Genomic DNA, 15041 nt, shown 5'->3' with positions numbered 1-15041 from the left:
CCTGGGACCTGGGTTTGAGTTAAACAAGTTAGGGGCAAGGGACACTTGGCCCAACATTTCTTTGGAATGAAGCGGAACTGAGAACTGAGGAAGCTGGATGGGCATTGCTGCAAACTGGAGATAGGAAATATATTATCCTTGTACACACAGCAGCACACATCTCCTCTGAAAGACCAGCTCATCCCTGAGCAGGGGGTCTCTGGCACTGGCCCTGAGCCTCACAACTACCCTTTCAGCCTCCTCCAGGTTTTGCCAGGCAAATGAAACGAGCAGAACTCCCTAGTAAATTATTTTGTTCAGCCCTCTGTCTTTTTATGAAAATAAAAGGCAACACTTTGTCATTTTTAATCATATAAGCAGACAATAAACCTAATTTCGATATTGATTTTTTTTCCAGAATCAAGTGATTTTGTGCAGTGTCTGTTTTGTTTCCTTTCCAAGGAATGGCCGCTCGCTGGTAGATTGTGCAGGTATAACGCTGAATCTACGCGAAGCCCGGAGATTATCTGAAACATGCAGTTGATTGTGGACTTTGAAGCCGGATATCTGAGAAGCACCTCTCCTGGATGGCAGGAAGTTTGGTTTTTGTCTAATTATCTAGATAATGGTTTCAACTGGGCTACCCCTAGAGCCCTAGGATAGATTTAAGGCTCTCGGCTGGTGCTTTTAGGAGTTTTAGCCTCCGAGATTCACTTTAATTTTTTTCAAAATAAAGTCAAATAAATAAAAGTAAAAACAACAACCCAAGATTCTTGCTAATGTCAGGGGCCCAGATGGCACTGTGAGGAGCGGTAGCAAGGGGAACACACTCTCCCTGTTTGTGAAATTCCAAGCCTGGGAAAGAGGTACCACCAGAGCCAGCTGGACATGGGCCATGGCAAAGGCTCAGCCGAAAGTGTCAGGGGATACCAGTTACAGCAAAAGGGCCTAGGGAGTGCTCCCTCTGAATTCTGGAGCTCACTTGCCTTTTTCCTTTTTCAAAAACAAGATTATTTGATGTCAGTGCAGAATGGAGTTGGCACCTTTCGTTGGAAAGTCTTGAGGTGCAGAGAGGTGGGCCAGGCCTCCACCTAACTATAGAAGGAGGAGGAGGAAGGAAATGAGGGAAGAAAGCTGCAAAGAAGAAAACAGTAAGAAGTGGAGAGGGAAGAAAAAAGAAAAGGAAGGGAGGAGAAGATTAAAAAGGAGAGGTGGAGAGGAAGGAACAGAAGAAGGAAGAGGGGAAAGAAAGAAATAAACGAAAGGAAATGGAGAAGTGAAAAAGGACAGGAAGGAAGGAAAAACAAAATTTAGAAGATATAACAAAGAAAAAAATACAAAATTACCCCATCCTTCAGAGGGAAACTATAATTGATCTGGAACACATACTCAGCTCCAGGCGGCTCCTACTCCCTCCTGAAATGGAGAACAAATGACAGTCCCAAGCATAAATTAAAAGCCCCCCAACTTCCTACTCCAATCCAAAAGACTAACCTCAGGACCGCGATGTAAGGGGGGACCCACCCACTACCCTAGCATTTTCCGCTATAAGGAGGCCCTTATAATCTGCGGGGAGGGATCCTCCTCTCCTCTCCACACCCCACCCCCGCCCCCTCCCCCGCCTCCGCTTCCAAAGGCCTCAGACCCAGCCAGTGGGAGGAAACCTGGCGGCCCTATGCCCCTCACAGGGGGATGGAACCTCGGGCCTGCGAATGACCCTCGGGCTTTGACCTTTCCCGCCGTCCTCCAGGGTCAGTATTTAACCTTTCGCTCCCGGGTCCCTGGCCCTCGGCTGGGGAGAAAGGGAAAGTGGGTCGATATTTGGGACCAGCGGGGTGGGGGGTGGGGCGGCGCCTAGGCCGAATTGCTCGTGGATGAGGCCCAAACCAGAGCGCTCGCTCCTCTCCCAACGCTTATGAAACCGAGCTTCCAGGATCCCGCGCTTGCCCGGCGCTGAATGCCAAGGCCCAGTTACAACCCGTGCCTGGTAAAGAACCTGCTGAGGCACGGAGGAGGAGAACGGGCGACATTCCCAGTTTTCCTGCCCTGTTTAGAGCAGTTTCTCTTCATCCAACCTACTCCCCTCTCAGACATGAGCCCCCGTTTGCATTTTGGGGATCCGGAGAGTCTTAGCCAGATGTACTGGAGGCAGTGCGGAATCAGACTTGTGAGCCTCCTCAAGCCCGAAGTGTTTGACTCCTCTGCGGGAGCGGGTGCCAAGAGGACCAGTGAAGAAATCGGGCCAAAGTCTTGGCTGCGGGGCCCCAACGACCGCTTCACTGTCCTCTGGAAAGCAGAGATCAGCCTCGCTCCGGCTCCATTCCACTAACTTCCAAAAGCGCCAGCAACCAGCGCCCCAGAGAGCTCTCCCCGCGGGGGTGGGGGAAGGTGGGCGGCAAACCGGAGGCTACAGAGGCCCGCGGAGCGCCCCCCACCCTCAGCTCCCCGCGGCTTGGGGTTTTCGCGGTCTCCCCAGCTGGAGCCGGGGCCGCCAGGAGCCAGAGCGTTAGGTTCAAATGCATCAAGACTCTGAAGTCATTTATCCGGTTTCATAAATAATTTTCTTATTACACTTAAGCCCGATTCCTGCCCCCTTCCCATTTTTATTGCGGGGTTTCAGCGGCTAAAAAGTTTCTAAGTCGTGTGGGCCGTTGTTTTCCTTTTTCCATCATTAACATCATTAATATACGCTATCAATAACCCTGTCGTTCAGAGCCGAGTTTCACGGTATTGATCCACGCAGCTATTCATCTCTGCCATGCAAGACACGGAATAATTTTCGCATTACAGTAGCTTGGATTTGCTTTTAATTCATATTTAAAGCTGCAACCGGCTCGGTGGAGCGCTCTGCGAAAGACTAGAGGCGCCTAATTAATAATAAGTTAGAAACGAAGGAAGGCACTGGCGAATAAATAATTAATACAGACATCTATGTCTCTTTGAATATTGCTCCTTTAAAAATTTAGACTTACCAGGACCATACTGTAAGTCTGCAATTTATATTGCAGGGATGATTTAAGAAAGCTATTTTTTTTCCTTGAAATACAATACTAAATTATTTACAGTGTTTTGCAACCTAAGTTCCTTCATTAGCTAGCCCCTCCAGTTTGTTCCTTCCAGGTGGAAAACACCGATTTTTTTTTTAAATAATAATAAGAAGAATCATAAAAATCTCCCAACAAAAACCGGCCGGCTGCGATTAGCAGCGGGTGTCAGCGGTGGAGGCAGATTGGCCTGGAGAGTCATGTATGGACTCTAGTTCTCCAAGGAGTTGGGGGCTGCCATATAGGGGATTTTTGTTAGGGAGGGTAAACAACAAAATCCAAAGTATTGAGCAGCGACTTTGGGTATTTGCTGGTGCCGGTAGGGACAGAGTTTTAGGTAAACTCAGAGTCCTCAAAGAGCCTATGGAAGGGAGGAGGCTGGGATTTGGAGGGTTCCTTGTTCTTCCCCAATGTAAAATGATGATGATGATGATGATAATGATAATGATAATAATAATAATAATAAATCAGGATTTCTAGAGAAAAGCTATTGAAATCCAGGACTGGATTCCAGGTTAGCCAGGAACTACAGTAGGTAAGGAGAAACAACAAAATACAAGTGGGTAGAAATGACTGAAAATCGGACACAGTTTTTGTGTGAGAGAGACTAGGATTTGTTTGCAATATTGTTAGCAATATTGATTTTTTTTGTTACTTGGATTAATGTATGTTAAACAGGAAAATACAGGCATTAGTCAAGTACATTATAATCATCTATTGTTGAGAGCAAAATTTCTCAGGTGAGTGCCAGAGACTCGAGAGGCAGTTGCAGGTACCTCAAGACCACCGAGGCTTAGGTTGGGGCAGCTGGAGCCCCCAGGGGCTGGCAGTGTGGGGAGAAGGAAGCTGCTTTACCTCCAGCTCACTCTTCTCCCCCTTTTAGAATTACAGCCTTATATTTAACCAACCCACTACCCAGGTGCGTCAGGCTTGACCTATCTGCTGGGTGAAATGACGATTAGAGAAAATGAGAGGTGGAGGTATTCTTGGCCACCCGGTTCCCCCAAAATTCCTCACCTCCCCCTCCTATCTTCCCCACAGCCTCCTAGCCCCGCCTCCAGGTGTCTTGGCATGTAACCCTCGGTATAACACTCTCGGGTCTTGACCCAGGGCTAGGGGCTCCCACATCCCAGCGCTGGTATCCTGCGGTCGGGCGGGGCGCACAGCCCGAGTGCCTGCACAAATACATGCACACACACAGGTTAGGCCTGAAAAAAGACAGACGAGGTGGAGAGGGAGACATGGGAGCAGCTGTTGACAAGCACCTGCAGACCTTCCCAACCTGGACCCCTGGACCTTGAGCACCCACCCAGCTCAGAGAAGCACACCTCAGAGAGACGACACATCACACACACACACACACACACCACACCAATCCATACCGACGCCACCCCTCACAGGCGTCCTCGAGGACGCCTCCTCGCCCCGCTTTCGTGGGTTGGGGGCCAAGGCTGTGTTCTCAGCTCTTCTTCTCAACGCCCTTCCTGGGCCCTGGGTCGCCACATTTATGTGGCAAGACCCTGCGACGCACGCACGCCCCACCGCACAGGTGAAGGTCTTTGCCGAACTCCAGTGAAGCTAAAGGGCATGCACAGGAACCCTAGGGCCTTGGATGGTTCAAGGGGAGAGGAGAAAGTGAGCTTCAGTGTTAGAGGGCGAAGTCCCAAGGAAAAGATTTCTGGGCGCCTGAGACTTCATAATTCTGAGATGGTGAGCGGGCCAAAGGCTCGCCCAGAGCACAAGGGGTCCCATACTCTGAGGATGGGTTCCCGTGCTAGTCACTTGCCAAGACCAGCAAGGCGGACAGGGCCAGATGGGCAAGAAAAGAAAGAGGAGTGGAAAGTATGAAGGGGAAAGGACAGACGAAGGAAGGGAGGAAAAGAGGAGACTCAGCCTGGAGAAAACAAAGGACCCAGCGGGGGCAAAGCAGACCATGGAGAGAAATGCAGGCAAAGGGTGGGGAGCCCGGAACACCGGCATTTCATTTTTAAATCTTCTAGGTGTCTGCGGGTCAAATAAAGACAAGGACAGTAACGATTATTCTGTTAAATCTATGGTACTTGACTGCGCAAACACTAATTGATTAGACACCAAAATGATTTGTTTAAAGAGTTTTCCTTCCCAAGTGCAGCCGTTCTCGGGCCCGGGTGGACGTTATCCTATGAGGCTGTGGAGGAGCCCACCAAGTGGGCTGTGTGCCCGACCCCAGAACCCGCAATCTACACGGGGTAGGGGGTGGCTGGTCCAAGCCTCTCCCTCCTCAGGTTCGAGGCTGGGCCAAGACCCGCGACTTCCGCCCTTCTGTTCTTCAGGGCTGGAGGATGGTGCACCCGGAGACAGTCGTGAGCCGACTTTGCCCTCCACCTGCCCCCTTTGCTCTGAGTTTTACTCACTTCAGGTCGCTTTGACTTGCACCATAAGGGACCCTTCTCCCTTGCCCCTGTCCTCCCTAGCCCCCAGCCCTGGTACCTTCTACCCCCGCGCGGGTGGCCAATCCAGAACGGAGCCCCAGATGGGTTACACTGGAAGAGGAGCCTTAACCATCGCCCCAAAACTGAAGAAATTCGTCGCCCCCCCGCAGCCATTATAGGTCTCCTTTGTAATATACTTCAACCGTATAGAGATAAGACCAAGAAAGAAAATCTACTGAAGGGTTGGTGAGAGAGGGCCAACTCTCCCAGAATAGAGCTGACTGCGTCCAGCGCCGGGTCCTCTGGCCAGAGCATCACCCGGAAGCTTTGGACCCTTCCCGCGGCCCCCCGGTCTCAGGACAGACCATCTCCCTTCAGTGCTCTCCGCCTGAGGCCTTAAAAAGCCCTCGCCAAAGTGGAATGGATTTAAGCCCAAGAGAAGTCGCCTCTATTTTATAAAATGGCCCAGGAGAGGAAGTAATCAGAGATGCTCCAGGAGGGGTCTGACGTCGTGAGACAGCTGCCTCTCGAATCTCCCAGAACGCAATCTTCGAATCTTCTAGAACCCAGAGTCAGGAGGGGTTGGCACCCTTTACCAGTACATCTTCTCTTTGGGATTTAGAGGGGGTGGGTAAGAAATGAAACAGAGTACAAAAGTAGAGAGTTATATATATTTTCATACACATACATACTTATGTCATGGGCAAAAACCATAATTTAGGTTGTTAAGCTTCCTTTTTTCCCTTAAAAAGGGGAAAAAAGCTAACCTAACAGGAATACAAACTATATGCTAAATAGAAGATCAAAGATTACCGAAGAGGGGTAGAATAATTGGTTACCCCTTCCTTGGCCCCAAGAGAGTAGAGAAGCCAATAATTTTTTTAAAAAATTATTTTCAATAGTGAATCACCAGGTCACTTTGAATTTTTTTGGTGTTCTATTCTAAGCTAACAGCAATTTTCTGAATAAAATTTCTGCAGAGGTGTGAAGAAGGACAGGAGAGGCCTGGAGGAAGCACCCAGGATCAAATCCTTCATGGCACAGTTACCAAGTTCCGTACCGTTGCCAGACACCAAAGAAATGGTTCCTCACCACGAGTTTAATTCTAGACTTGCTACAGGCATCAGAAATTCTGGTAAGTTCCATTCTGAGACTCTGGCCAAGGAGTCAGCCTCCCCCTAGAGCTATGGATGGGGGAATCTGCCCCGACACCAGGTTTGCTGTTTGTGCGGTCAACAAATGGGAAGTAAACATTTGATGGCTCAGGGGGGCTAGAAACATTTCTTTGGAATGGTCCTGAAAATAGATATGTTACATCTCTATTACTCACAAAAAGAACTAAGGCAGGAACTCTGAAACTGATGGAAGGTTCTGAGAGAATCTTGTGTGGCCAGCATTTGGAAAAATGGCCTTATTTTCAGTCGCTTTTCTAAGTATGGTGGAGTTGCCTGGCAAGCTGGACCAACTCAGTACAGGAAGGATTGTACCTGCCCAGGCACCACCACCCAACACTTACAAAATAAGCAGTCTAAAATCCTTGTTTCCACACTGAAAATATCGCCAGTAACAAACATCCAGTCCATAGTCTTATTTCCTTTTTTCTTAAATATATACATGAGTGTAATTTTGTGGTGGTGATTGACCCTATTTTTCTTTCTTTAATTTTCCTGCAGCTACTCAAAATCTAACCAACTGATAGTAAGCCCTCCCCTAAAACTTCTTGGCTGGTATAAAAAATTGAACAGCATCCTGTGATTGCATACACTGACCAAACAAGCAGTTTTAAGGGACTCCTCCTTGGTCTCTAATTCTTTCATTCCCCATAATGCAGGCATTGTGCTGGCACTGGAAGGGGGAAAGGAAGAGAGGAAAAAAATGATGAAAAGCTATCCCAGCCCTCCAGCAGTTGGCAATCCATCTAGTGTCCCTCCCACACATGTACACACATGTATATTCACCTTTAACTAGGCCATCCTTCCCACTCATCACACATCCTTAGTAATAGGAAAATTTTCCAAAAGGTCAAATAAGAATACAATGTTTCTTTAAAAATCACTGCAGTTCAGTCAACTACAGGTAAACAATGGTAATGAAAGGCATGAAAAGCCAAGAAAGATTAGGGAGATTTGCAAACCAAAGCAAGTCCTGCATACACATTAACTCAACATAGATCTTTCCTTTGGCTTCTCCTTTAGGGACCAGCACTGAACCAGACCCCTCTTCATGGGGCTTGTGGGGGCAGTGTTGAGCTCACCTGAACTCAGCCCTCTTCAGGTAGGCTCCAGGGGCCCAGCCGGGAACCATACATGAAGAAGGGTTTCCAGGATCAAGTCCCTAATAACTGACACAAAGAGAAAACCATGAACAATTTGTGCACTTAGTGGTATTTACTTCTTTCTTTTTAACAAACTGTCTTTTGCGAAGAGAGTTGTCATAAGGGCAAATCAATCCTTTCAGAGGTGATTAAACTGGGGGGTGGGGGGAGAGACACAACAGTTTAGCTCAAAGGTAGCCTGCTACTGAAACCCATTGTTCGGTCTTATATGAGAGCTACATGCTCTGTATTGTAGGAAAAGAGAACAGAAACAATAAGGAACCAAAGATGCAGCTTCCCGCCAAGATATTGTGATCCACTAGGCAGAAAATACATTCTATGCTTTTGTGGCTAGGTGTATGAATAGTTAGTTGTAGATATAAGTTTAAATAGAGTAAATCTGTTTTCTGAGCTCCTTTATGTCAGTGTGTTTCCCTCCCCCAATTTTTTCTTCTCTGGGGGCTTTAAATTCCTAAATATTCACTGTGCAGGTAGACACTAAGTCTACCAAGATGGATTCCCATTTCCTGGGCCTCCATGGGCATTATTTGGACAAGATAGGAGTGCCTCTGCTGATGAAGCCAGCCAGATTGGGCATTATTTGGACAAGATAGGAGTGCCTCTGCTGATGAAGCCAGCCAGATTAACCAAACCCAGGACGTGGCCACTTTCAAGGAAGTCAGGTTTGTTGGACTGTACCCACTGGCCTTGACCTAGTTGGATCATGATGTTGCCCTGGTTGTGCCAGGGAACTGGATAAAGAAATGAGCCTGCTCATGCCTTAGCTGGTAGGAAATTTCCCCCAAGGATTGGCTGGCCCAAGTGTTTGCCTAGGGGACTCAGCCACCAATACTCCCACCACCCCAGCCCTGGCCTCTCCTAGGGTCTAAGAACATTTTCAGCAGAGACACTGTTGGTGGGCTCTGATTCAGTGAGTGCCCCAGGAAAGGAACATACAGTCTAAGTTTGGCCCAGCGAAGGCCACACACACTTTGTTCCACATCTAGACCCAGATACCTAGGCTCTGAGAGGCTGTCCCCCATTGTGACCACTGTTCGCCCGGGGCTGAGGCTCGGCGCTGACCCGGTCGTAACTGCCAAGGGCTGGACAATGGGCACATCTGTCCTTTCTCTGAGGGATGAAAGCACCTAAGCAGACAGGGCTCTGCCTTTTGTTACGGATTTTTTTTTCTTTCTTTTGTAAATGAAAGAAAGCCTCGGCATGTGGTGGCCGGGTGTACGTCCCACACTGGGGGCCTCCCCACGCGTCCCCACCAAGCCCAGGACCAGGTTCGATTCCAGATTGGAGCGTGATTGTGGGAAGCGGACAATTATGCCCGAAGCTGAATTGATTTTCAAATCTGGAGGCTTCTCGCGGGGACGCCGGGAAGAGGGCGTCCCTACGGGCCAAGCGGAGACCGGCGCGCCTGGTCCACTCTGCCGGCGTCAGTCCTTCCCGCAAGCAGCGGCCTCTGGGTGCTTTACCAGGAGGGTCATAGAGGAACCGCAGGAACAGCCCAAGCCTCGGCAGCCCTACCAGCACACAGAAGTTAACGTGGGAACCCACCAGGGCACTCCCCACCCCCAACACGCGCGCGCACACACACACACACACACACACACACACACACTGTCATTCGCGGAGCAGCACGCCGCCTTATTATCAGCTGAGATGAAGAAGGACCCAGGCGGCGGGGGACAACGAGGTATGGCCGGGGCCAGAATTCTTGGCACGAGCGTTCCCCTCTCCGGCCCGTGGAAGAGGAAGGGTGGGCAGAGGGTCAACAGTCACCAAGCTGACCAAGGCATTTATTTGCTTCTCCTCCCTCCAAAACTGCCAAGCACCTGAGGATGGGGAGAGCGCGGGCTCCCAGAAGCCCTCTGGGGATAAAGCTCGGTAGGCCAGGGTGGAAGGAGTTACGACACAGGCTGAGGCTCCCCGGGCAAGCTACACCAAGAGGCAGCAACTGGAGAGAAAGGTGAGGACTTTCCATCTTGGCGCACCACCCGGGATGGGAGCCCGGCAAGTGCTGCTGGGTGAGCGCCCACCCCAGCCTGAGAGCCGAGAGGGGCGTAAGTCTCCTGGGGTTGCGTTGGCTGCCCCAGGTTGCGCTCCACGCCAGGCCTTCGCACGTGCGCGCCGCTCCAGGGCCACCCGGCGCCGCAGTTAAGGCGCGGGGACCTCCCTTCATCATTTGTACCGGGACGTCACGGGCCGCGCGCGCTGGGGCTCAGGGGGCGGGGCCGAGCCGCGCGCTTGCGCGCTGAGCCCGGCGGGCGTGAGGGCGGGCCGCGGCGGCGGCGGCGGCGGCGGCGGCGGCGGCAGCGGCGGCGGCTGCGGCGGAACCGCGGCCACAGAGTCTGCAACAGTAACCGAGCCATGGCTGGAGCTGGCCAGCGGCGCGGACAAACAGCAGCCGCGGAAGACGCACGGACTGCGTCAGGGGAGCTGGGGGCCTCAGAATTCTAAGAAGGAGAGGGGCGAGAGGGGGCCAGGGGCGGGCGGGCTGGGGGCGCCACGCTCGCCCAACGGCACGGATCCTTTTTGGAAATTAATATTTAAAAAAAAGCCGAGGACGCAGAGGGGAAGGTGGGGGCAAGAGGGAAGGCGAGACACACAGAGAGGGAGACAGAGCCCCACAGTGAGAGGAAGGAAGGAAGGAAGGCAACAGTCGCCGGCAGCCGATGTGAAGACCGGACTGCGTGCGCCCTTCGCCGCCTCTGCCCGGCCTCATCGATGTTGTGTCCGCCGCCCGCTCGCCCGGATCACGATGAACGCGCAGCTGACCATGGAGGCGATCGGCGAGCTGCACGGGGTGAGCCATGAGCCGGTGCCCGCTCCTGCCGACCTCCTGGGTGGCAGTCCCCACGCGCGAAGCTCCGTGGCGCACCGTGGCAGCCACCTGCCCCCCGCGCACCCGCGTTCCATGGGCATGGCGTCCTTGCTGGACGGCGGTGGAGGCGGCGGCGATTACCACCACCACCACCGGGCCCCCGAACACAGCCTGGCCGGCCCCCTGCACCCCACCATGACCATGGCCTGCGAGACTCCCCCAGGTATGAGCATGCCCACCACCTACACCACCTTAACCCCTCTGCAGCCGCTGCCGCCCATCTCCACCGTCTCGGACAAGTTCCCTCACCATCACCACCACCACCATCACCACCACCACCCGCACCACCACCAGCGCCTGGCGGGCAATGTGAGCGGTAGCTTCACGCTCATGCGGGACGAGCGCGGGCTGGCCTCCATGAATAACCTCTATGCCCCTTACCACAAGGACGTGGCCGGCATGGGCCAGAGCCTCTCGCCCCTCTCCAGCTCCGGTCTCGGCGGCATCCACAACTCCCAGCAAGGGCTCCCTCACTATGCCCACCCGGGCGCCGCCATGCCCACTGACAAGATGCTCACCCCGAACGGCTTTGAAGCCCACCACCCGGCCATGCTCGGCCGTCACGGGGAGCAGCACCTCACGCCCACCTCGGCAGGCATGGTGCCCATCAACGGCCTTCCTCCGCACCACCCCCACGCCCACCTGAACGCCCAGGGCCACGGGCAGCTCCTGGGCACGGCCCGGGAGCCCAACCCTTCGGTGACCGGCGCACAGGTCAGCAATGGAAGTAATTCAGGGCAGATGGAAGAGATCAATACCAAAGAGGTGGCGCAGCGTATCACCACCGAGCTCAAGCGCTACAGCATCCCACAGGCCATCTTCGCGCAGAGGGTGCTCTGCCGCTCCCAAGGGACCCTCTCGGACCTGCTGCGCAACCCCAAACCCTGGAGCAAACTCAAGTCCGGCCGGGAGACCTTCCGGAGGATGTGGAAGTGGCTGCAGGAGCCGGAGTTCCAGCGGATGTCTGCGCTCCGCTTAGCAGGTGAGCGGGCCAAGGAGCTGGGCGCGTGGGGAGATAAGGGATTGGGGAAGCTAAAGAGACCGAAGGAGGGAAGGAAAAAGAGAGCTGGGCACGCATCATCCCATCCTCCTTTCCCCAAAGGGAGGTGGGTAGTTCCCTGGGCCTGGAAGAGCCAGCGACGGCTCCCGGGAGCAGACCGCCTCCTCCAGGACTCTGCATTGGTCTGTGGTAGGCTCCGGGAGCTGAGCGGTACGGCCTGGGCTAGTGCGGGGACGCATTTGTGCTCGGAGACTGCTGGAAGCGGTCACGGCAGGAGGCGAAGAGAAACCCCCGCACCTGGCCGGACACGGTCTGTGAGTCGCTTCTCAGTTGGGCACTCCGGGTTTGGGAAGAGGGAGACAACGCGTGTGTGGAACTGTGCGCAGATGCTGCCAGCTAGGACCCCTGGCATATACCCGGGCGTTGGGTTGGAGCCTGCCGGAGCCGCACGCCCACGTTTGGCTGAACTTGGTGCGGTGACCCTCCACCCCCCACCCCCACCCCCGCTCTCACTGTATTGGCGTGAGGCAGGGGTGGGAGGGATGGTGAGCACACTCTGAGAGTTCCGGTAAAAGGTTCCGAAGCCGCGGGAAGGTCTGTGTTTGGCGCCGAAGCTGTTTAAGAGTTAGCAAGCACTCTGCCCTGGTAACTGGCTGTGGAAAGGAGAGGAAGGCAGATGGTGCCGAGGTAAGGGTGAAGGCGGGGGGAGCAGCAAGGGCGCTTACAGCTGAGCCCAGGGACCGCCTTTGCTGCCGACTCATTTACGACTTCACATTTCGTTTTATTCCTCTGCATGGTTTCGAATGTATCCCCATGCATGGGGGTGGGAGTGTGGACATGACTCCCAAGTCTGCGAGCAGAGGTCTCCCGGCCCCAAACCCGGAGGCCCGGGTGTTTCCGAGTTGAGCTGGAAGGTCTCCATGGCGCTGCACAGACAGCGCCTAGCCTTCTCAGCCTCTCTAAGCCAAGGTGCAAGAAAGGCTCCAGGAAGCTGGCCGAGGGGACAGCTTAGCCCAGTCTGAATCACACCAGAGATTTCAAGCTGATTTGGCGACCCCCGAGGGCAGAGGACATACGGGGAGGTAGAGCCAAGGGCAGCCGAGGGCGGACCGGTTTGATGAGACCCTGCCGACTTGATTGACTCCTGGGTCCGTGCTACTCCCCCCACCCCAGTCTCAGGCTGGTGCCCTGGCCTGAGTCCTGGCCTAGGAGAAAGGTAAAAGCCGGAATGAGGGTTTGTTAATTAACTGATCGTTCTCCATTAATTCGTCCCTGGAGAATGAGAGACAGTCAATCCGCTCAGAGCCAGGGGCACTGAGCCGTTTCACAGTCTAAAATCAAAGCGAGAGGCCAGAGCCCCCTCCCCCACCTCATGCAGGCCAATGAGAAGCTAGAGGGAGGCAGGTGCCGGCGTGCCAGTGAGCCTGCGGCCGGAGCCGGAAGCAACCCCAAAGCACTCTTTGGGTCTGGGCACTGTTGGCCTCCCTCCCGCGTGCCCCAGTTCATGAGCCTCTGCCCCGCCAGGTTTTCCAGCCCAGCCCTGTGCTCCCTGGTTCCAAGCAAAATCCCCACGCAGGCTACTGCCGCTTGTGCCTGGAAGTCAGGAGAGGTGGAGAGAGGGGGACACGAAGGGAAAGGGGGAAGTTGACAAGGTGCCCTCTGGGGCTCCCACGAATCCATTCCCTAGTCCTGTGTGCATCCACCATATCGCCTCCCACCCCCGTAAGCTGACTGAGACTGGAGGGCAGCTCAGGTTCTAGAAGGGGTGGGAGAAACAGATACCCTTCTCCCTGACTGCTCAGCCTCTGCGGCGCCCAAAGTAGTCAGTGTCTTTTCACAAGCCCACGTCAGCCTCACGTCCAGCTTCAGAACCTTGTACCCAGGCAGTGTTCATATAGGCCTGTCAGTGGGGTGGGGAGAAATGGAGGAAAGGGTTGGAAATGAAAAGGGACCCCCCCCCAAGCTTGTTACCCCCCACCTAGTGAAGGTGCTTGCTCGAGACTTCAATGACCGCCTTTCCCCACTGCCCCCAGTCGCCCTCTGGAAAATCAGGCTGACAGGTTCTGTTCAGAGGTGACCCCCGGAAACCCGGCCTTGCGCTCGCATCAGCGCGAGCGCGCTCTGACCTACACACGTGAGCGCCGCCTCAGGGCTGTTGAAGCGGGAGCACTAGTACTGAGACCCTCCGGTGGAGGCGTGGGCCCCATGCCAGCCAGTGCTCACCGGACCCAGGACACTCTGGCACCCAGTAGCCTAAGATGAGCCCGGCTCGCCCGAGGCACGTGGCCTTTTTCTTTGGAAAAAATAAAAGGAAAATCGGAGACTGACAGGACAAAATTTGGCGCCCAGTCCCAAGTGGAATCGCGTACTAGGACCCGGATGGAGCGTCGAGTATTTAATTTTCCTTTCTTTAACTTAATTGAAGGGGTGGGAAAGGCTGGGATGGGGGCACTTGCGGAGCAATCCCATTACACTGCAGGAACCACGACCTATTTTAAAATCACCAAAAAACAATGAGCCTTCCCTTTAACATTTTCATTCGGGGGTGGGGAGTGAGGCCGTTTCCTGGACTCTCCAAATGATCTCTAGTAGGCCCGATTACAGATTTAAACAAACGCATTGCAGGGCACTTTGGCCAAGGCTGTGAGACATTGCCTGCGCCTCCCCACCACCAGCCTCCGCGCACAGGGGTGCCCCTTGCAGTTTGGCTCGCTGTTATACTAAAGACCCCTCAACCTTGTCCTTACCCCTCGGGCGGTTCCTTCGCTCATTGGTGAAGAGTGGCTTCTCCACGCCCGTCCCTGTACACGAGGTTCCACGAAGCCTGTTGCAGAGAGTCAAAACCTCCACACTTGGCAGCATGTTTGGGGACGCGCCTTCTCCTCACAAAATTACATTGGCTTGGTGGAAGATGGGAGACAGGAGGAAATTCTCACCAAATTAACTACCTTTAAAAAATCAATACGTGTTCCCTCAATATAATAGTTGCTGCTGCCCCATTAAAGTACAGTGCAACTAGGCTCCCGGCCACATCTCATCCGAGGTGGGGTGGGCGGGCTGGACTATACCGGTGGGTGGGCGCCTCCCCTCTGAGTGGGCACCTATTAAGACTTGAAGAGATTAGTTTCCAATTAAAGATTTCAGAAGGCTTTGGCCACAGTAGGGAGCGGTCAGCGTTTGAAGAGGCTGCAACGCGCACCCACCAGAGGGCACAGCACCGCGGACCGAGGAGGCAAGGCCCAGCGGGTTGGGCAGGGGTGGGTGCTGGGCCCCTCTGACCCTGGGGTACCTGAAGGAAGGGTACCTCCAAACAGCACCTGGGAGACTGCCTGGTGTCTGGCATCTGGGACTGCGCCCCCTTCCTGTCCAGAATTTGCCCCGGGACGACCTGAAGGAGAGC

The 15041-nt window shown here is 53.8% G+C and overlaps 1 protein-coding gene and 1 long non-coding RNA gene across 2 annotated transcripts in view; one reads left to right on the top strand and one right to left on the bottom strand.

The window, feature by feature from the left end:
* Nucleotides 1–1249: 1249 nt before the first annotated feature.
* Nucleotides 1250–15041, bottom strand: part of LOC116640761 — a 13965-nt gene continuing 173 nt past the window's right edge. Inside the window, exons 2-3 of the long non-coding RNA XR_004301060.1 lie at nt 14389–14541; nt 1250–1395 (exon numbers count right to left, since the gene is read on the bottom strand). This is a non-coding gene — a long non-coding RNA (uncharacterized LOC116640761). The remainder of the gene's footprint in view (nt 1396–14388; nt 14542–15041) is intronic.
* ONECUT1 (one cut homeobox 1) overlaps nt 10519–15041 on the top strand; it is a 35648-nt gene continuing 31125 nt past the window's right edge. Inside the window, exon 1 of the mRNA XM_032417969.1 lies at nt 10519–11623. Coding sequence (XP_032273860.1) covers nt 10519–11623 — 1105 coding nt within the window. The remainder of the gene's footprint in view (nt 11624–15041) is intronic.

The sequence above is a fragment of the Phoca vitulina genome, unplaced genomic scaffold (assembly GCF_004348235.1).
Source record: "Phoca vitulina isolate PV1807 unplaced genomic scaffold, GSC_HSeal_1.0 scaffold20, whole genome shotgun sequence".
NCBI lineage: Eukaryota > Metazoa > Chordata > Mammalia > Carnivora > Phocidae > Phoca > Phoca vitulina.
This window is presented reverse-complemented; position numbering and strand designations above follow the sequence as displayed.